The sequence below is a fragment of the Dipodomys spectabilis genome, unplaced genomic scaffold, assembly GCF_019054845.1.
Source record: "Dipodomys spectabilis isolate Male_0828 unplaced genomic scaffold, ASM1905484v1 ptg000081l, whole genome shotgun sequence".
Classification (NCBI taxonomy): Eukaryota; Metazoa; Chordata; class Mammalia; order Rodentia; family Heteromyidae; genus Dipodomys; species Dipodomys spectabilis.
In genome coordinates, this window is record NW_024870758.1 from 24,413,767 (window position 1) to 24,436,242 (window position 22,476).

The 22,476-nt window shown below is 36.9% G+C and overlaps 1 protein-coding gene across 2 annotated transcripts in view; it reads right to left on the minus strand.

Moving 5' to 3' along the window:
- Positions 1 to 22,476, minus strand: part of Pla2r1 (phospholipase A2 receptor 1) — a 130,374-nt gene that overhangs the window by 84,194 nt on the left and 23,704 nt on the right. Inside the window, exons 4-9 of one of the 2 annotated variants that reach the window (XM_042683532.1) lie at positions 18,643 to 18,816; positions 15,133 to 15,246; positions 14,540 to 14,680; positions 9,353 to 9,547; positions 7,379 to 7,536; positions 3,787 to 3,885 (exon numbers count right to left, since the gene is read on the minus strand). In XM_042683532.1, the coding sequence (XP_042539466.1) occupies positions 3,787 to 3,885; positions 7,379 to 7,536; positions 9,353 to 9,547; positions 14,540 to 14,680; positions 15,133 to 15,246; positions 18,643 to 18,816 (881 nt within the window). Of the gene's footprint in view, positions 1 to 3,786; positions 3,886 to 7,378; positions 7,537 to 9,352; positions 9,548 to 14,539; positions 14,681 to 15,126; positions 15,247 to 18,642; positions 18,817 to 22,476 lie in introns of both variants that reach the window. The other variant, XM_042683531.1, reaches the window with a different exon arrangement.

Consider the following 22,476-nt stretch of genomic DNA (forward strand, 5'->3'; position numbering starts at 1 on the left):
TTAGGGTAGAAATTAAGAATTGTTGGTGCTGGAGACAGGATGCATGTGTTTGAATTCTGGCTCCCCTGCTATTCTATCAGCTTTATATACTAATACTGTGTGCATTTCAAGAACTGTATTGAATTGCTCCACATCTAGTTTTCTCTTCTGTGAAATGGAGATAATGGTAATATTCATAGGTCTGTTGTGACAACCAAAAGGAACCAATGAGCTAGGTACTGCTGACTCATACCTGTAATCCTCACTACTTGGGAAGCTGAAGTTGGGAGGATCGTGGCTGGCTCAAGGCTAGCCTGGTTATCCATGCAGGACTCCTTGTCAACCAATAGGTGGAAATAGTGGTGTTATGCCTTGCATCTTAGCTATGTAGGAGGCTGAGATTGAGGAGACTGTGGTGGTTCTAGGTCAGGCAGTTAGAAAAGTCTGTGAAACTCCATCGCAATGAAAAGAGTTGGGCATGGTAGTAGTACATGCTTGTTTTCACTGTTATCAGGGGAGCCTAAAATAAGTAGATCAGGGTTCAGATGCATTGATAGGTAGGAACTGAGACACTAACTCAAAATATAACCAGCACAAAAGAGGGCTGGAGGTGTTGCTTAGAGGGAGAGCACTTGTTTAGAAGCATGAGGCCTTGAGTTTAAACATTACTATTTTCCCCAAAACAAACACATACACACACCTAAAGAAAACAGAAACAAAAAGGGAGACAAGGAAGGCAGAGATCTTAGAGTAGAGCCAGAGAACTGGTATGAGCAAGAAAACATATATTGATAATGTTGTAGATTTTCAACTTCCTTTCATATTGATTGTTTCATGTCTTCTAACTGATTCATTCATTAACTAAAGGGTCATCCAGGCCTACTACCTGATTCTGGTGTAATCCAACCAATTTAGTCATGGTTAGGTGATAAGACTTCTAAATAGTGACCAAAATACATATACACACGTGCATACATAAATACATACACACTTGTATGTATATATACATGTCAACACACACAACACACATACATATTGCTAAATTAGCTGACTGGCTTTTAGAAAGGAAAAAAATTTGGCACATAGACAAAAATGACAAATGTGCAGCTCTGTGGCTTACTTGGGGGTAAGGTAGAGCAGCTCTGTTCTTGAAACTCATGTGGTACAGGAGACATTCACTATATTTCAACTGAGTTGTTTTAGTTCTTTTTATCCCACATAATTAAACAGCATCACTTATATCAACCTATTTTTTTAAACTTATTCATTAGTTTTATATACTTTTCATTCTGTGACATGTCAATTCCTGCCAGTTTTGTGTAGGCATAGACTGCTTTCTAGAATACTTCTTGAAAAAAGACACAGTTTTTGTGGTTAATTAAGGATGCTTGAATCCAGAAATCAGCTATTTCAGTTCAAAGCACCTGCAGATGAGAGGTGGGTCACAGAGTTTCATCATCTTGCTACCCAAGGATTGCTGGGGTCCCCTCTCCTTCTGCCCTGCCCCAGCCACTCTGTGACTGACGGCTCCAGACAAGCTTCTGAAGGTATCACTGAAGGACAGGAGCAGGGAGGTTAGACCGTTTGTGCTTGGAAGGAGAGGTAAGGGAGATTGACAGTTTGACCTTTCTGATAAAATATTTCTTATTCAGTAGTGATTTTGGAATAATGCGCTGCTTAGAAAACAAAAAAGTCCAAGAAGAGAATAATTTGAAGTAAATGAAGGAAAATAGGTGCGGCATGACAGAAACAAAAAAAGACTATGACAGGCCCTTGTCCACATAACCAAAGTGGGGGGATTACCGATTGTACTGGCTAATCTTCTGTACATTAGGCACTGTATTTTTGTTTTTGTTTTTGCTCTTTTGTTTTTGTGGGTTGTGGGGCCTGAACTCTGGGCCTGGAGACTATCCCTCAGCTCTTCAGCTCAAGGTTAGCACCTTAGAGCCACAGCACCACTTCTGGCTTTTTCTGCTTATGTGGAGCTGAGGAACCAAACCCAGGGCCTCACACATGCAAGGGAAGCACTCTACCACTGAGCCACCTTCCCAGCCCGGCACTGTTTTATTTTTAAATGAAATGATGATAACACTGAAATGACTGGTCATTTTGTCCAATCTCTAAAACACGACTGACAGGGGAACATATCATTTTATTCCCCTTTGCTTTGGAATAATCAAAATTGTTGGTTTGGTTTTGATTTCATTCCTGGTTGGCCTCCATCTCCTTATCTTCCAACCTCAGCCTCTTGAGTGTTGGGATTACAGGGGTGTACCATCATGCCTGGTTTCAAGACTGGTAATATAATTTTTCAAGTTCGGGCTGCTTAGAAAGCTGCTTTAAGCAATCAAGTATAAGAAAGGAACTTTTGGAAATTATATTTGTAGGGTGGTAAAAATAAAATTAATATAAAATTTCCCATAAAACTAGTGAAGTAATTTTAGACTTAGAATCTTTTGATACTGGTAATGCTAGCTAGCAAAGAGCAGCAGTGGAGAGCAACAGTTGCTCTTGCTGTGTAAGAAGTTAATTGCTCTTTCAACCACATAAAAAATATTGAATTCCCTTGACAGCCACAGTATGGTAGAGATTAGATCAATGATCATCTATAACAAATTCAGGAATTGCAATTCTTAGATCAAATGTCTGGTGACCTGTCAACTATGGAACATATATGGTTCAGTTGGAGTATGAATTTAGTTCATATATTTATACATCAATTCATAAATAGAACATTTATTTTTGGCAGATATATATTACTGTTTAGTTGGAACATAGTAACTGGATTAGGAGAGAAAAAAATCAAAGGAGAGATGCATAAATACCAGGTCCAGGATATTTTTGAGAATACTATATATAAATAAAATTTCTAATGAAAGAGAAAAAGAGAAAGGGAAGAAGAGGGAGAATGAGAGAGTACAATGAGAATATTGATGGGGAGATTAGGGCCAATATTAAATATATTCAAGAAACTTAAAGCATAATTTTCTACTTTTTAGATTTAAGCCTAAAGTTGTCTTTTATTTCTTTAAAACACCCAAGATATGTTGTCACTACACTAAAAGTACTTTCACAATGTCTTTCCCAAGTAACAAATATATTATTTTCTCTATTTTTTTCCTATTTTAATACTTAAGTGTAAGAAGGGTGACGAGGAAGCAAGAGGCTGGATAAAAAAGTTCACAATGGGGGCTGGGGAGGTGGCTCAGTGGTAGAGTGCTCGCTTTGCATGCCTGAGGTCCTGGGTTCGATTCCTCAGCACCACATAAGCAAAAAGAAAAAAAAGCCAGAAGTGCTGTGGCTCAAGTGGTAGAGTGCTAGCCTTGAGCTGAAGAGCTGAGGGACAGCGCCCAGGCCCAGAGTTCAGGCCACACAACCGGACCTCCCCCCCCCCCCCAAAAAAAAAAAAGTTCACATTGTGTCTTCTAGGCCTGTGTTCTTTTTCTGACATCCCACTTGACAACTATGAAAACCATGTGTGATGGAACATCACAGATAGAATAATAGGCTCATTTACATTTTGTAAACTCAAAGAAAGTAGACTTAGGTCAAAAAGCATGACACAGCAAGGATACTTCTGAGGACAAATCCTTCTGGTGCCTGTAGCTGATAATTGACTTGTAAAAAAAAAATACAAAAAAGCAAAACCCCCTCACATTCAAAAGAATGTGGGAAAGAGAAAAGGGAAGGAAGGGGAAAAGAGAGGGAAGAAAGAGCTAAGGGGAGCAGGGTTGATTTATTCTAAATTGATAGTGGATATTAACTCTGTATTTCCTGTACCAACATTGCAGTGTTAATAGCACTTACCTTTTGACATCCTGATTGAGCATCAGAAAGGAGTTGGCCTGCTTTTTCACAAGTGTAGTAAAGTGTTTCTTCACAATTTTTAACTTTCCAGTGTCCTTCCTAATAGGAAAGTGTTACAAGATGCATAAGTATTCCCAGTGCTGAAGCAGATGGATAATTGCAGTATTTATGATAAAAATGTGATTAATAACATTTCCTTCTGTTGGAATAACACTGCAGTGCCTCTGAGAATGGAGACCTTGCTATGACATGTTCCATCCTTTGCAATCTAGAATTGAGTGGGCAGAAGGAGGAACAACTGATACTTTTTGGTTGCTGCTATGTGTCAGGCTTGATGACGGATGATTTTCATACAGCTCAATATTGCAGTGAGGTGGTGATCATTATCCCCATTTTAAAGGTTAAATTTCACACTCTGCACAAGGCTTTATAGTTAGAATAGCATGGAGGTAGTTTTGATAAGGCCAGCTAGTTTTTCATCAAGCCACTCTTGACTTTTCTTTTAAAAAAGTGAGACAGAATTTAAAGCCAGTGGCTCACACCTGTGATCTTACCTACTCAGAAGGCTGAGATCTAAGGACCATGATTCAAAGCCAGTCCAGGCAGGCTCTTATCTCTAATTAACTACCAAAAAAGCAGGAAGTGGTAGAGTGCTAGCTTTGAACGCAAAAGCTAAGGGACAGGGCCCACACCCTCAATTCAAGCAAGCCCCAGGACACTCTCTCTCACTCCCTTTCTCTCCTCTCTCTCTCTCTCTCTCTCTCTCTCTCTCTCTCACACACACACACACACACACACACACACACACACACACACACGATGGGATAAAGGAGTGGTTTTTAGTCATTAGTGGTCAGTAAATCTCTGGGAGGAGCCCCAAACCTTTGATGACTCTCCTCTCTGATCTGAACGATTCATAGATCTGTTTGGACTTAGCAGTTGCCACTTGCAACTAAGTTTTGGGTGACATTGGAGCTCCAGGCCTGGGGGCCATGCTTTGAAAGTCACTTGGATGAAGTCATCCTGATACACTGATAGTGCTTTCTCCCTTCATTCACTTGTAGGCATTAAATCAATGGTTTTGCTGCTTTTATGTATAATCCTAATGAAAAACTTGAGTGTTCCCATGGGAATCCTAGATAACATTCTCACGATTGAAAATCATGTTCAACTTCCAGTGTCCATTTTCACCACCAAGTTTTCAGATACCACCCATCTTCTTATTCATTTAGTTATTGAAATAGAGATTATCCCTATTTAGCCCAGGCTGAGCTGAAACTAGAGATCTTCCTGCCTCAGCCTCCCAAGGGCTTGCATTATATGCATTCATCACCATGCCCAGCTCTTAGCTTCCTCTTTATACCACAGTTAGATACCTTCAGGTCTTCTCCTAGGCTACCAAAAGCTATTCCTGAAAGCTTCACTAATAATGATACGATAAACACTAACAGATTAAATTTTTATTTTCACAGATGAGCTTTTAATTTTAATCCAAATCAGAACTCGAGGATTAAAATTTCTGGTGATATTTCATGTATTGTGGTTGAAGGGAATATGGAGCCATGACCTTCAGAAACAGGGATTAACACCTCCATCTGCAAAAGCAGTGCTGTGCCTCTCCCCCATGGAACCTTCCACAAACCATCCACTTACAGGATAGTGTCAGGCATAGGCATTGCTATTGCAAATAAGTGTTGAGAGGATACTTCTAGGCTCTTACATTTAAATTTAGGTATTAGCTATGATTATGTAACTTATTCATTATAGTAATTATAGCCATGTTGAGTTCTTGCTGGAAATAAATACTTACTTTTACATATCTACTTTTTATGGCAATACTAAACTGCCATAAGGGAGCTACAAAATGTCACTGCAGCACTGTCCTGACCCATCTAATAATATGAATTTATGTCCTGGTCCTCTTGAATACAATTTCTACCTAAATGATGGGTGCTATGTGTAAGTCTGATGAGTAAAATAGTAATATCAAGCAATAGGAAATGAAGGTCATCTTAATTATATCAAAACCAGTGAATGAATAGGCCATCAAGTGCTGTAGAATAAACTGTGGTGGACAGATATTAGAGAGGCCATTGTTTCTTGATCCTCAAGTACCACTAAGAAGTCCTGTGGTATTACTGTCACTACATATGCTCCTTAAAGCCTCAAAGACACAACAGGCAGGCATGTCACAAAATTAAGTATTTAGCCAGGTGCTGGTGGCTCATGCCTGTAATCCTAGCTACTCAGGAGGCTGAGATTTGAGGATTGTAATTTGAAGTCAGATTGTGCAAGATAGTCCCTAAAGCTCTTATCTCCAATTAATCACAGAAAAAGCCGAAGTAGTGCTGTGGCTCAAGTGGTAGAGAGCTTACCTTGAGCAAAAGGAACTCAGGAACAGCACCCAGTTACAGAATTCAAGCCCCAGGACTGGCACCACCACTCCCCTAAAAAAATGCTATAAGTGGAGCTGTGGCTTAAGTGGTAGAGAGCTAGCACCCAAGTCCCAGGACTAGCACACACACACACACACACACACACACACACACACACACACACACACAATGAAAGCCTAGAAGTGTGGTTCAAGCAGTAGAATGCTTGCCTACCAGGAAACACCAGTAATATCTACCAAAATGGTAGTTTCTCAAATCAAAAATCTACCTCTCTTTCCTCCATATTTAATTTAGCAACAAGTCCTCTAAAATATCTTTGTTTCCTAAAACATCCTTGAATATGTTAATTTCTCTTTGCAGTCACTATTCTATCAACCCTGGAGTAACCTCCAAAATGGGCTTTCTGCTTTAATTTTCTCTATCTCCAGTGCATTTTTTGTTTGCCAGTCCTGGGGCTTGAACTCAGGGCCTGGGCACTGTCCCTGAGCTTCTTTTGCTCTAGGCTAGCACTCTACCATTTGAGCCACAGCACCCTTTCTGGGTTTTTCTGTTTATGTGGTACTGAGGAATCGAACCCAGGGCTTCATACATGCTAGGCAAGCACTCTCCACTGAGCCACATTCCCAGGCCCTCCAAGGTATTCTTTAGCAAGCACAATTGTTTTTAAAAGATATAAGTCAGATCATGCCCTCTGTGTCCTTGAAACACTCCCATGGTTTCTATACTTTTTCCTCTAAGCCTGGCATTTTGTCCTCTTCTTGCTGCTTCTCTTACCACCTCCAGCCTTGGTCACTGGTTAGGTCAGGCTTATTTTGGGCCTTTGTACTTGCTGCCTCTGTCTGGAATATCTTAACTCCTTGTTTTGTAATAGACTTTTTCCATGTGTTCGAATTCTTAGCATATAGTCCCCTCTTCGGAGCGGCCTTCTGTGACTGTCCTGTCCTGTTTGAGGTAGCTGCCCCAACCCATTACTCATCTCATGTCACCTGTTTCCCCAAAGCAACAATCCTCAGAGCAATAATCACAGCTACAATTATTATGTGTTTTCTGTGACCACATGTTTACTGCTTAGCATAGAGTGCCAATGAGATACAAAGACCGTGTCTCTTGGTTTTGCCATGGCCCAAGGGCCTGGCATAGATAACTTTCAATATCAGTTCAGCAAAATTGAGCTTTGGGCAAATGAGTTAACTTACAGACTGCTCTGCTGAGACACATAGCTGCCTCCTATTTGGGAAGATTTGGGGCTCAAGCGTGTGCCAGTTAGTGAAGGTGACAGAGGAGCTATTAGACCATTCAAATGAAACTGGAATTTTATTGCTGCTCAAACCAATCCATGTTTCTGATGCATTTTCTGAAATAGAGAAGTGTTCATTACATACAAGATCCTAATATTGGCAAAGATGATAATTTAGTGGCGTTATTACCAAAATATACCACTTTTCATGTGATTTCTTTTATTTATTTCTTTTTATGATTAAAAACCTGCTGAAATCTCAGCATAGAATGCCTATGTAAACATTTTTCCTCCCATAATATTCAGATTTTCTTGATATATATATCTTGTTAGTGAGGCACAAGGGATGTAAAAGCAAACTCAAGGACAAAGCTGTAGAACTTGCTTCGTGTTTCCTGGACTCTAGCTCCTACTACTGTTTGCAAAGTGATCTGAAAAGTCTGCTTTCTTTCTTTCTTTTTTTTTTAAGAGTTAATTGTATCTTTTATTTACTTCTTTGTCTTTCCTGTAAAACACTCAAGGAATAACATTAAAATAATTTTGAAGACATCTGTCTTTAATATTTTCTTTAGAAAATACTAAACTTTTTGCCTTTGGTTTATAAATAAGGAAAAAAAAATAAAGTTAAGTGTAATAATAATCCAAATATTATAAGAAAAATGTAACATAGATATACTAAATTACCTTAACATTGTTCAAGCAAATTACATATCAATAAACTTTTTGATACGTAAAACAAATTACATATCAAAACTTTCAACTTAAAAATTATATAGAAGTAAATTATACTGCTTAGAGAAAAGAATAAGAAAATTGATTATGAAAGAGCACATTAAAAATGAACTCAAACTTTTAGTAATAGCTTTAAGGTATTTCTTCCAATGACAAAAAGGAATAGAAGCCCTGAAAGGCACTTAATCAGAAAAATAACGAAAACTTGACATCGTGGGTGGGGTAAAGAGATACTAGGTTTTCAAAGACCTTGACAAAGGTGTTCAAGTGTCCTTGTGGGCATAGAGGTGATGGCAGGATTCTTTTAATCACAAAAGCAAAGGATTGGGAAAAATGACAGAGGAGGATTTCTGTTTTCACTCCTCACATTGAAAAGGTCATCAAAGAGGAGTCTAGGTTTCTTTTCCTTCTTAAACAATGATAAATGAAGTCAATGATTACAGTGTTTTTCAGCAGTATTCCACATCAAATTTATGACAGGAGGAGGAAGAAAACTTGCTTCAGTGACTGATGGTGGTGGAGGCATGGAAGCTTGGAACCCCTGAACACAACTCAGCCTAAAAACCCCACTCCATATCAATCATCCCTTCTCACTGGCTACAGTTACTTATTATTTACCTGAGAAATTTCTTTTATGTGGCCATAGCAAATTATCTATCTAATGGCCATAACCCTAAATTACAAGTTTTGGTTTTGTATTGTATGTTTCACAAAATGACTTTTACCACTTCAAAAAAAAATCTAGTAAGCACATGTTCAGATTTTTTACAAAGTTTATGAAGTATTTTGTAAAAAAAAAAAAAAAAACATGGTGAAGCCAGGCAGTAGTGGCTCATGTCTATAATACTAGCTTCCCAGGAGGCATAGATCTGAAAGATCTCAGTTCAAAGCCAGCCAAGGCATGTGAGACTTCTCTCCAGTTACCCACCAGAAAACCAGAAGTGGTTCTGTGGCTCAGTGATAGAGCAGTAGTGTTGAATGCAAAAGAACTCAGGGATAGTACCCAGACAGTGAGTTCAAGTCCCACAACTAACAACAACAATAATTTTTTTGACTTTGCATTTCTGAGTAGCATTTAGAAACCTTTAAATATATGTGCCACAAACAACAAAATTTTAAAAAGTATCTTACATTTCTTTTCAACTCCACACTACAAAGTTGTTACTAGATCAGATTTAAGTCACGGGCAGTTGGTACTCACCATCTCCAAGGAGGTTTATGAGAAACTCCACCTCTGCTAATGAAGCTATATCTATTAATGTACTGTTAGCAGATTGACAAGAGTGCAAAGCTTCGTTCCAAGTCTTTTTTTGTTTCTGAAGTTTGTAGCATTTGCCATGGTAGGGATTCCAGCCAGGTACACACTGGGTGGCATAATACTTCCAAGCATCTTTTTCTGTTTCATTAAAGAAGAAATTTGTGCCGTATTCTACAACTGTTTTATTATTCCTTACTACCCATTTATATAAATTGCCAGCAATATGATTCCTTTTAAAAAGTAAAACTGCCCAAATTATGAAATGACAAATAAATTATAAAAAAGCAAGAATGATTTCATGTCTGATCTAATGTAGATGTGGGCTCTAATGAGCCTCAACACTTCATTTTCTAGTTGAGAAATCTAATACATGAAGAAGTAAATGGTGTCATACAATGCAAGTGGAGAGTCAGAAAGCACTTAAAATTTAATAGATATTTCAATAGATATTAAAATATATTTACTTTTATATTTTTGTATGCAAGCATCTATATATTCTTATGTTCTTATATTTCAATATATTGTATTTCTATGTATTGGTTTCCATTTATACTATAGAAATAAATATTTAATAGCTATACATTTAATAGACACTAAAGATTTAATAAGAGATTTAAATAGATTAAAAAATTTAGTAAATATTTTTGATCAGTCATTTGGTGGTGCATGTCTATGATCTCAGTAATGATAAGAAGCCTAAAATAGTTGAATCAAGGCTTAGGTGGGATACAAGAAAATAAACTGTCATTCAAAGTGACAAGGAGATACACACACAGAAGGATTTCAGGCCAACCTGGTCTACAAATACAGTGAAGACTCCATCTCGAAAGTGAGTCAAAAAAGGACTGAGTGTATGGTTCAAGTAGTATAGCACTTGCTTAGCAAGCAAGGATTCCTGAATTCAATTCCCAATATTGCCAAAACAACAACCAGAATGACAAAACTCACTTGTGAGACTACATAACCAAACCCAAAATGCTGTATCTACTATTGTAAACATAGTATGTGAATAATTCATATCTTTAGTATGAAGACTAAAAAAATCAAAATAATAATGTCTAAATATGTTGAGACAGGCAACAAAGATGTAAAATGGATTGATATTTATTAAAAAAAATTAAATGTGGAAAAAGAAAGGTATAATATTCTGATAGTATAGTTTCCCTTTTTTTGTATTCTTATTTTTTTTTTTTTTTTTTGGGAGTCTGATAGTGGGCCTGAACTCTGGGCCTGGGCGCTGTCCCTCAGCTCTTCAGCTCAAGGCTAGCGCTCTACCACTTGAGCCACAGAGCCACTTCTGGCTTTGTTTTCTTTTTGCTTATGTGGTGCTGAGGAATCAAACCCAGGGCCTCATGAATGCAAGGCAAGCGCTCTACCACTGAGCCACCTTCCCAGCCCCTTGTATTCTTATTTTATCATGCTATTACTATTACTTCACAATAGCTTGTTATAAACAAACGATGTTTTCTGTAAACCTCATGTCAACGACAAAGCAAAAATCCATTATGGACAAACCAGGAACAAATACAAGTAATCAAAACACACAATTAGAGTAAATCACTTAATCATAAAGAGAGATTGTATAGAGGCAGAACAGAAATGCAACAAAATTGGAAGTTGCAATATGTCTATAGTAAGACCTTCCTTTTCAAAAATTACCTTGGATATAAATGGAGTAAATTCTCCAGTTAAAAGACAGAATGACTAGATGTAAAATTTAAAAAAATTGAACTACTTTTTTTTACAACAAACTCACTTCACATCTAAGGCCCCATATATACTGAAAATAAAGAGATAAAAATACATATTTCATGCAAAGGGGATCTTAAAGAGCAAGAGTAGCCATGCCTATATCAGAGAAAATATACTTTTAATAAAAAACAGTAAAAAGAGACAAGAAAAGTCATTACATAATGATAAAGGAATAATTCAGCAAAAGGAAATAATTGCAAATATGCACCCAATATCAGAGTACTCAAATATATAAGGCAAATGTTAGTGGACTTGATGGAAGAGATAAACTCCAATACAATAGTATATCAGAAGTATAACACTTTCAGTAATGGACAGTAAATTAATAAAGAAACAGCAGAGACAAATTGTACCCTAGAATAAATGGCCCTGCTGATTGCACATTTTCCTCATTGCAATAGAACATTCTGCAGGATAGATCAAATGTTAGGCCACAAAGCTAGTCTCAACAGATTTTTAAAACCTGAAACCATATCAAATATCTTTTCTGGACACAATGAGATTAAATTAAAAAGTAGTAACAAGAAAAATTTTGGTTATAAGATAAACACATGGAGATTAAATATCTTACTTCTGAATAACTTATGAATCAAGAAAGAAATAAATTTAAAATTTCTTGAAATAAATGAAAATGGAACTAAAACATGCCAAAACCTATGTGCCCAAGCAAAAACATGACTAAGAAAGACATTACTAGCCCACATCCATGCCCACATTCAAAAATTGAAAAGATTTTAAGAAATAAGATGTTGCTGTGAAATATCCCTTCATTTCAAGGATGCTCAATAAGAACAAGAACAAACCCCAAATTCAAAGAAGGAAATCAGAGTAGAATTGAGGGGAATGGAGATTTAAAATTTGCAAAAAATAAATGAAATAAAAATTAATTCTTTAAAAATAAATAAAATGGGGCTGGGAAGGTTGCTCATTGGTAGAGTGCTTGCCTTGCATGCATGAGGCCCTGGGTTCAATTCCTCAGCTCCACATAAGCAGAAAAAGCTGGAAGTGGCACTGTGGCTCAACTGGTAGAGCACTAGCCTTGAGCTGAAGAGCTGAGGGACAGCGCCCAGGCCCAGAGTTCAGGCCCTACGACCGACAAAAAATAAAATAAAATAAAATAAAATAGAATAAAATGGACAACCTTTACTTAGAATAAAAAAAATCAAATAAGTAAAATCAGAAGGATATATTACTACTGATATCACAGAAATACAAAAAATGATTAGAGATTATATACACAGCTTTATGCTACAAATTTGATGTTAGAAGACATGAATAAATTCATAGATTTTCTGACTTCATACATTTTTACCAAGACTGTACCTTGAAGCAATAGAAACCTTGAACAGAACAATAACTTAGGAGATTCATTCAGTAATTAAAAAAAAAAAAGCCTACCAAAGAAAAGCCCAGGATCAGATGGTTTCGCTGCTAAATTCTACCAACATTTACAGAACTAGACCAATTTTCTTTGCTAATCTAAAAAGTAGACAAATAAGGAATTCATCTAAACACGTTCATTCTACAAGGCCACCATTACCCTGATCCTAAAACCAGATAAAGGATACTGCACAAAAATAAAATTATAGGGCCAGTGTTCTTGATGGCTGTGAAAATTCTCAACAGAATACTAGGAAATCAAATATAATAGCACATTTAAAGGATCATTCACTATGATCAAATGAGGTTCAATATATGCTAATCAAGAAGCATGGTATGCTGCATTAACATAATGGAGAAAAAAACATATGAACATCTTAATGGGTACAGGACAGCATTTGATAAAATTCAACCTGATTAAAAATGGTTACTAAATTAGGAATAGATGAAAGTGGGAGGCTATGGTGTGCACAGTAAAGTGACTACAGATGACAGTGATTAACTATATATTTTAAGAAGCTAGAAAAAAGAATTTTCTAAGTTTTGACTATATGTCTGAAGAGAAATACATTTAAATGGATTTAAACATTGTATAATATATACATATATCAAAACATTATGTTATCATTACCCATTAATATGTACAATTTTTATGTGTTAGTTTGTAAATGATATTTTTGTAAAAGACCCTTGGGATCCCAGAAACACAGTTTGAAGATATGTAGTGGATCATCCAAAGAACTTATTGAACTCAAAGCAGCAGCAAGTAATGCACTCCAGCTTCATGCATCTGCTCCAAAATTGAAAAGATAAACAAAGCAGAAGGAAAGAAAAGTCAAAGAAAAAAATGGACGAAGAAATGAAGAAAGGTTGAAGAAGAAAGAAACAGAGGAAAAAGAACAAATGGCAGTCACTAATGTAGCAAATTCTTAAAATTCTGGAAAAGCCTCTACATTAAAAAAAAATAAAAAAGGAAAAGAAAAGAGAAGACAGGATGCTCCTTTATACCGTAACCCTAACATCATTCTACAATAAATTCTAGCTTGATCTATTTAAAGGAAAATGGCAATTAAAACCCAATTCGAAGGGACAATTATTCCAAAAATGAGACTTCAGCTTATTTTAATTTGAAGTTGTTTCTAATTATTCTTGTAGTGATCTTCTAGCAATTGCTATGCTTTTATCTCTACTTTTGAATCAAGACTTTAGTTCCCACTGAAACTTCAGGTAACAGAACTTAAAAACATAAATAATTGGACTTCAGACATTGGATTATAATTAGGTATTATTTAAGTCTTAATTACAACCCACATTTTGTATTCTATTTTAGTTGGGAGAGTGTTAATATAAATTATGGAATGTAGTAGAAAATTGACAAAGAATGGCACAAAGCTACAAGCAGATAGGAGAAATAGGTTCTATTTTATTTCACAGAGGCTAATTGTAGTTACAAAGAATTCATTGTATATTTCAGTATAGCTACAAGAAAGGATTTTGCTTGTTCTTGCCACAACGAATGATAAATTTTCGAAGTAATGTATAAGCTAATCATGCTGATTTGATGATTAACAATACATATGTGTATCAAAATACATTTTTCTAATAAATCATATAATTATTGTGTGTCAAGTTTTAAAAGTTAACAAAAATTGATGAAGCAAATAATTTTACAAAATTATTTTCAACTTCTAGAAAAAACAAGAATAAAACTGAAAATTAGAGTAGCATTTGTAACATATCTTGCTTTTATAAATGTAGGATAATAAACAATGAAAATATTTAAAAAGAAAGAAAAATATGTTTCTTATACTCTGCTGATTTTCTTTTAGTTGTTAGCTTCATGTTGCCTTCAGAATTACAGGTATTACCGAGTCACATATTTTTATTCAGATAAATGGAAACCACTTCTAGCTTTGCTTAAAATCACGAAATTATTAGCAAACTAGTCAGAAAAGAAATAAACAAAACATAAGAACAACTTAACATAGAAACACTTACCAATAATAGTGTGTTCAGTGTGGTTTAGATATTTTTTACATATATAAGGCATGGAAGACTCACAATTCCTTCTCCTCCAAGCAGGTTGCATAAATGAATTAAATGTTCCACAGTGATATTCAACAAATGGCTCATTTATCCCTAAAAATAAAATGTGTGTTTAATGTGAGTTTAATACACATCAACGAGTAGTATCAGCATCAGGGGGACAGAGAGGGAATCTTTGGAAGATATCATTTTATGCCTATGATTTTGCCATTCAAGTTTAAGCATAACAACAAGATGTTTTCCCAAAGATCATATAACAGCCATTTCTGTGGTTTTAAAGTAGTGGAATATTTTGCAATGTTTACAACAGCAGACTGTAGTGTGGTTCTGACCCCAGCTCTCCAGCAACTTTGGCTAAGTAGCTTTCCTTCTTGGCCTCCATTCTTGTTTGGGAAAGCTTGCCTTACAGGAATTTAGTCAAACTAAAACAATATTTACAACTCATTTTCAGAATTCATGTCTTAGGTCTATATAGGAAATGCTGTGAGTCAAGACTACAGATGGGACCACATGCTGAGGGCAAGGAAAACCTTTGCTACCAGTATCTGAGCTCCAGTTCAGATAGCTGAGTGCTGTTCCGTCCGACCACTGCCAGCCAGCATTAACGTCCAGCTGATTCAAACCTATCCACACTTCCACGGCTTCATTACTCAGGTGCTCTGAAAAGAAAATTGCGGGTTTTAAACAAATGGCTCAATGCACTACTTTCTTCTTATCTTCCTATTCCTGGGTCATAGAGTCATCAGTTCATTCCAGGATGTGATAGGAAATGAAAGTGCTATTGTACCCCACCCAGATAGATACCTCCTCGTGTTAAAGCAAGGCTCTGCCATCTACAGAAACACAACAATGTCCTAAATGCTCACTGACACTACTTTTCAGTTATGAAGTACTTCATCCAGGCATCCAGAAATGTCACCTTTGGATGGTCTTCAGTCTATTCAAAGGTGAGCTGTTCTGACTTGGAAGCCATCTCCTTCCTGTGCTCAAGCACGGAAAAGTTAGAAAGTGGAGGAAGAATGCCCAGGGCCACTCCCAGAAAATGAACATGGGCAAGTCTTCACATTTAAGAAGGAATACAGAAGCACAACGGGACAGGGCTATGTATTGTGAGAGCTGTCAGTTGTCTGGTCAAAAGGAGCAGCAGCACCCTTGGACCAGAATTGTGGAAGGAGGCCTGGAAGGAGGTGACTGAGGCCTTGGCAGTGCAAAGTTGAGGCGGCTGTCACGCTATAGGTGGGAGAAGGTTTAGGATTACTTGATCCTAACCATTGTACCACAGGAACTCATGGTTTCATATCATCAATTTTTTTTTGTGAGAGACACTATAAATAAGCATGAATAGATTTACACAGAAAGATAAGCCTATCAAAATTGTAGAATGATTGAAAATTTTTCTTTGTTATTTTATTTTTTGGACCTGAATTCAATTTTTTTCTAGTCTAAACATGTATTAGTCAGAGAGCTTTCCTGAGAATGGCTAATTATGTAATACTCTCAAATGTTGCCATTTAGTTGTTTATTTATAAAAGACAGCATTGTTTCCTTATGACCCATCTATTCAGAATTCCATTTGTTTTGGGTCAGATTCAGGAGCCCAGGTGAGATTGAGAAAGCCTAATAGATAGGGATTATGACTTGGCTGTATGTTCCAGCTTTCCTAGGAAATGCACATTTTATGCTGATAGTTCCAAAACCATTATTAATTGCAGCCTGTTTTACTCTGAAAAGAGCAATACTGTGGGGATGATTGTGTGACTACAGTTATGAGGTCAGTGCAGTCACAAGGCAGATTTGCAGTAACCCAGAGATTGGATATTTCAGCTCAATAGAGGAAACTGGAGGAACCAAATCAGTAGTCAGGAATCACTAAGCCAAAGCAGCATATTGCAAGTAGACTCCATTTCAGGTGTCTAAGACATGAGCAAGTCCATTTGAAAACTTTTCAATTTTGTTCCAATCATTTAACAGGTGTTAGGGTCACAAAAACGGGGACTGGAAGATGCATTGACAAGACACAGAAATTTCCACATTTTATATTCAGGTAAGTGCCAAATGATATTTTAAAATAACTATTAAAATATTACTCTCTAATTTATTCTGAGTGCCTATTGTGCAGTTGATTTATTAGTATACATAAAATCATTGCATAGTTTATAGTATGTTTACAGGTGCCAAAAATCTCAGTCAATTTACATTTAGAATTAAACTGGCCTACAATGCTATAGGAAAAATGTAAATATAAATTCCTTTGGCTATTTCTTGGCATTCCCAATAACTTAGATTATTCCATATTCAATACTCAGTAGCAAGAAATGTTAGACTCTTTATATCATTAAAATATATTTTGGTTATAGCAGGTTTTCATCTTTATGAATAAACTTCTGTTTTCCTAAATAATCCCCAAAGTCTAATTATAGAATTAAGGTAATTAAATCAAGGTCTTTGACATACAATAATTTTTGAAATTGTCATTTAGGTTGAATAAATAGGTTCAAATACTCTCGAGATATCCTGCCCATTAAGATAGACAACAATTGTAATTCATAGATGATATTCAATGTTTTACATAGAAATCATTATGGGTTAGTAACGATTTGAGAAATTGGTGTCATCCTCCAATATAACTCTCTCAAATTGATTTCAATTATAATTCCCCACTTGTGCATGGCTTTGTGTGCGGCTGTGGGGGAAGGGCAGGCACACATTGTTCATCCATTTATTGTAATCCTTCTAAAACCAGCTACTGACTTTCACAAGCTTTAAAATGTGTGAGCCTCTATTTCTATCTATAAACTTACTGAGCAAAAAACCCCTGAAGATATGTGCAGGGATCATTTATAATAGTAAAAAAAGACAAACAAATTTAAGTAGCAAAATATATAATTTTATCCATTTATCCTTAATAGGAGACAATTATATTAATATGTTTCTGCTAAGTTGTAATATTAGATAACCATTAAAATGATTATGCAGTACTATATTTGTAGGAATAGACAAATGCTCACTCTATGCAAGTAAATTAAATAAATGCCTTGCAGAACTGGATGAAGAGCTGTTAAATGGTAAACACACACTGAGTATTTGTTGTTTGTAACAGGTACCTTTCTGAGGCTCCAACTGTATTATAAGGTGCAACCCATACCACTAACTAGGTGTTATTGGTGTTTTCATACTATGGAGGCCAAATGTGATTAAGTCCATTGGTTGAGCCACCCTGCTAGTACTTAATCATTGCAAGAGTCAAACGCAGACAGGTGGCTCTTGGGTCCCTGTACCTGAACACCATGTAACAGCTGCCTCATGTTTTTAGATACTACATCCACACACACATGCATTTAGTATGTTTTTATAGAAAGACATAGTTCACTCTGAACTGTAGAGATATGGGATGATTTTCACATGCTTTTCTTTCTGAAAAGCTGTATTTAAAATTCTAAAAGAGATGTACTACAGGTGAAACAAAATTTGAATAGTGCCAGAAACTTTTAGTGATGGTGACTAGTTTATGGTACTGCTTCATGTTTCCAAAAATTTTCTAGAGAGGTATGCACTAATCAATAAAGAATGAGTGAGAAGAGGGTTTGGGTAACACAGGTTCCAAGTTATTAGCACAATTTCTTCGGCATATTATTGTTTTATACTGCTGATATGTGCATGCTTTTCCCAAAAAATTTTAAGTTGTTTGGCATTTACCAGAAGTCATATTTATACTGTGTCTAAACACAATGAGTAAGCTATTATAATAATAATATCTAATAGAGCAGAGTCTCTTGATAAGGCTCAAATTCTCTTCTCTATGAAACAAAATTAAGGAAAATATAACTGTCAATTGGAATGTTGAAGATTCATGTAAAAATTCTGAGTGTGTTTGGGTCATGATTTTTTTTTGTTTTGCAGAGCTTGAACTCTAGGCCTGAGTGCTGTCCCTGAGTTTCTAAAAAAGATATTTTTAAGGAACTTCCTCCAGATTGTATTTTTGTATACATGGACATAACTGTTAACAATAATTATTTCATTGGGTCACCATTGAAGAGCACCATTCACCTACTTACTCTTTATGAACGTTTCTTCATTCTCATCTGTAATACTTAACAAGTTGCCTCCTTGCAACTGGCAGGAAGAATGTGCCTCATTCCAAGAGAGAGATGAAAGCAGATTGAATTGGTAGCAAATGTGCGATTTGAAGTCCTTCTCCCAGAGAGCGTTACAACCTGTATTTGCTGATGCTGGCAATAAAGAACATTGAACACATTCACTACAGTCTTATTTAATCTGTCCAGCCATATTGTTCTTCAATGGATTTGAATAAAATGATTCCAACTTGCAAACCTCTAAAACATCAGTGTCTTTTCTATTCTTGATTAGGTTTGTATGGTGAAGTCTGCATTGCTATTCCATTGACATCTTTTCATTAAACTCTTAAGATTTTAAACTGAGCTCAGATTTTAAGTTGAACCCCAAGGTAAGCTAATTCTCCCCACAATAATGACCAGAAATGACACTCAGCCATAGAATTTCAAAGTGTAGGAAATGGGAACCATCCTTTAGCATGAGGATGACCAATGCTAGGTAACGTGTACATGTAAGAACATTCTTCCCCAAGTACTGTTTTCAGAGTAGGAAGACTTCAGGAGGCTCCTAAGGAAATTTGGGATATAGTATATATAAAGTGTCCTCTTGGCTAATGTGTATTAGCATATTAAAGGAATAAGACAGCTGGACACTAGTGGCTCATGCATGTAACCCTAGCTACTCAGGAGACTGAGATCTGAGGATGGAGGTTCAAAGCCAGCCCAGGCAGGAAAGTCTATGATACTCTTATCTCCAGTTAATCATAAAAAACGCTGGAAGTAGAGACTTGGCCCAAGTGGTAGTGCTAGACTTGAGAACAAAAGTTCAGGTACAGCATCCAGGACCTGAGTTCAAGCCTGCGGAGTGGCACTCACACACACACACACACACACACACACACACACACACACACACACACAATCACACCACACCAGTCCCCTCCACCCCAGGTTCCTTGCTCAGGGTAGGATTTGGAAAAATTCATTAAAACATATTCCTGATTTTACCAGTCCTGGTGATACATGCCTGTAATATTAGATACTAAAGAGGCTTAGATCTGAGGATGTAAGTTCAGAGCCAGTCAGGGCAAACAAATCCAAGAGACTCTGGTCTCCAACTAACTAACAAAAAGCTGGAAGTGAAGATGTGGCTCAAGTTATAGGGTGCCCTGAGTTCAAGCCTCAGGATTAACATTCATGCTTGTACAGGTGCACATGCACACTTATATACACATATACACACCTTTCCCTCTCACAAAACCACAAAAAAGATTCCTGATTCTAGTGCAGATGTTCCATGAAGCTGATACTAGGAAACACTAGCATAGTGGAAATATATGTGAGGTCTCAGTAGCCCGTGGCTGTTACAATACAGCAGGATGTCTGGAGGGGAGATCTAAAGAGTAAGATAAATCCTGGGAAAGACATGACAATAAATCCTAAGCATAAAAGTGTGGGCCACAGCCATGTACCTGACAAGAAAGGGTCCGGAGGATATCTCAACTGATCCTATTTCATTTGCCAAGAGTTCCTCTAAACAGCTTTTTTTTTTTTTTTTTTTTTTTTTTTAGTAACCAGCTTGAATGATGTTAGTCATCGAAGGCGAGAATTTTGGGGTGATCCTTTCTATGCTAGGCACCAAATGGTCCAATTTACGTTAGATGTTCCTTGATTTTGGATGATCTGTTTTCATTCTTAAGGCTAGTTAATAGAGAACTTCTGCCAAATACTTGCAACAAGTCCTTTTAATCTCCTCACAAGTCAGTTCATTTGGCACTGGAATTTATTTAACTAAAATGTTAGAATTTGTACTTCTATGCAGGCAGACATAAGCACTGTCTCAGCTTCTTTTGGTGGACTGTGTGCCATGCCACAGGTCTCCCTTGAAGTTCATTAAGCAACAAATGGAAAAAAAATGCCACTCCAATGAGGCTCTGATCCCCCTTGGGAACTGAAGGAAGAATTTTCCTAGTTGTCCAACAGATATTTTCAAGCTTTAAGGCTCCTCAAGGACTGCCATGACTGAATCTGCCTTCCCAAATGGTTCTCAAGGGCAGGGGCACACCATGGCTGGTCAATGAGGGATGAGCTATGTGAATTGCTACCAACCAGGGCCATTAAGAAAGGCTCACTCTAGCTTGAGAGTGTCTCATTTGATGGGTCTAGGAGGTTGTTGCAGTCTGCTGTCTTCCCATCTTTTCACATGAACTCATCCTGAGAGGACCCCCAGAGAAACACCTGCATCTTCATCTTTGCCTGAGAGATGTCTCTCTGGTAGTCCACCTGCTCAGGTTTCTATCTTGGTCTGGGGTGTCTGTTTGTATATACAATTCTCTCTTTCCAAGCTGCTGAAAATACAAGATCAAAGGCTATGTCTCAGGCATGCTTAGTTAGCTTAGTGAAATTAGTCTAGTAAGGACTGTAATTATATTTCTTTGAACATTTGCTTGTTTTTATTTATTATTTTTGTGTCACTAAGCTTTGAGTTCCTTGAAGAAAGTTTCTTAGTATTTGGTAAAAGATTACTAACATATTTTGTGTGATGTTAAAATAGGTCATCTTTCCCCTTCAAACTACATCACTCTTGTAATGAACTGAGGCGAATTCATGTCAACCCTGTTTTCACTATGAATCATGACTGAGATCCAGCCATTCCTCCTCTGAAAATATGGCTTCATTTTCTTCTCTAAAGACATGGTTTTTTCATTGTCCCAGGAGTGCCATTTCTTGTCACTTTTTGAAATTGTTGAGTTCTTTTATTTATTTTCTTATGCATGAAGACTTGCACTATCAGAGAAGCCATTGAACTCCAAGCTGCAGTGACTTTTTTTCCGATCTTGATTCTTTCGCAGACTCAGCAAATATTTGTGGAATGTTTGCTTTCGCAAAGTGCTACACTGATAAACCCAGATAACTGAGGCACCAGGGCTTCTTGGAAGGTACTTTTTCAAAGTTTTGCATGCTCCCTGATCACCACTGAAATTAGGTGATATATTATGTGATTACTTTCTCATCATTTGTTTCTCCTGATGAATACAAGTACCAAGAAGGCAAGAAGCATGTTCTGACTTGTCCACACTATTCCCTAAGTTTCCCAATCAGCTTTATAGAGTTGTTGGGTAGGGAAAGACATGTATAAAAAAAAAAGCTGAACAGTGAAGACCAATAAGAAAGGGAGAGAATTAATATTAAGTGGGGGCTACAGAAGCTCAAGGAAAGAGATGGTGTCAATTTTGTTATCTGTTGCTGAATATTTGAATGCAATGAAAACTGAGTCCATTAGTAACTTCATGGAGTACCATGTCAATGGAGGAAGCAAATCATCTGCTTCATCAGCAGATAGGCCTTGCCAAGTAAAGTCACTGCAGCCATAAATATATCTCACTGACAAGCACCCCTGTGCTTCCTGAAAACATCACTAGTTTTCATTAGTCATGCCTCGGCCCTCCTATTGGTCACAATACTCATTTCATGCCTTCCCCAATCCAGACCTCTCACACCTCCATTCTCTTCTGCAGAGAGAAAGCAAGCCAGTGGATGGGTTTCTCCACATGTTCTGTCATCAGCTAACCTATTAGCTTTCCTGTACTTCTTCCTTCCTATAGAAACAATGCCCAGTTTGTGCATCTATGATCTGGACCCTACTTCCTTGTGGCTTCTGAGAGACTAGAGAGCCGCCATCAGTTGTCTTTACCTTCCTGCCCCTCCAGCTTCACTTACACATCATTTCCAGATGCCTTCCAAATGATTGGCATCTCTCGTATTTAGAAAGCAAGAAAGAAAATAAAAGCAGGTCCTTCCTTATCCCTCTTACTA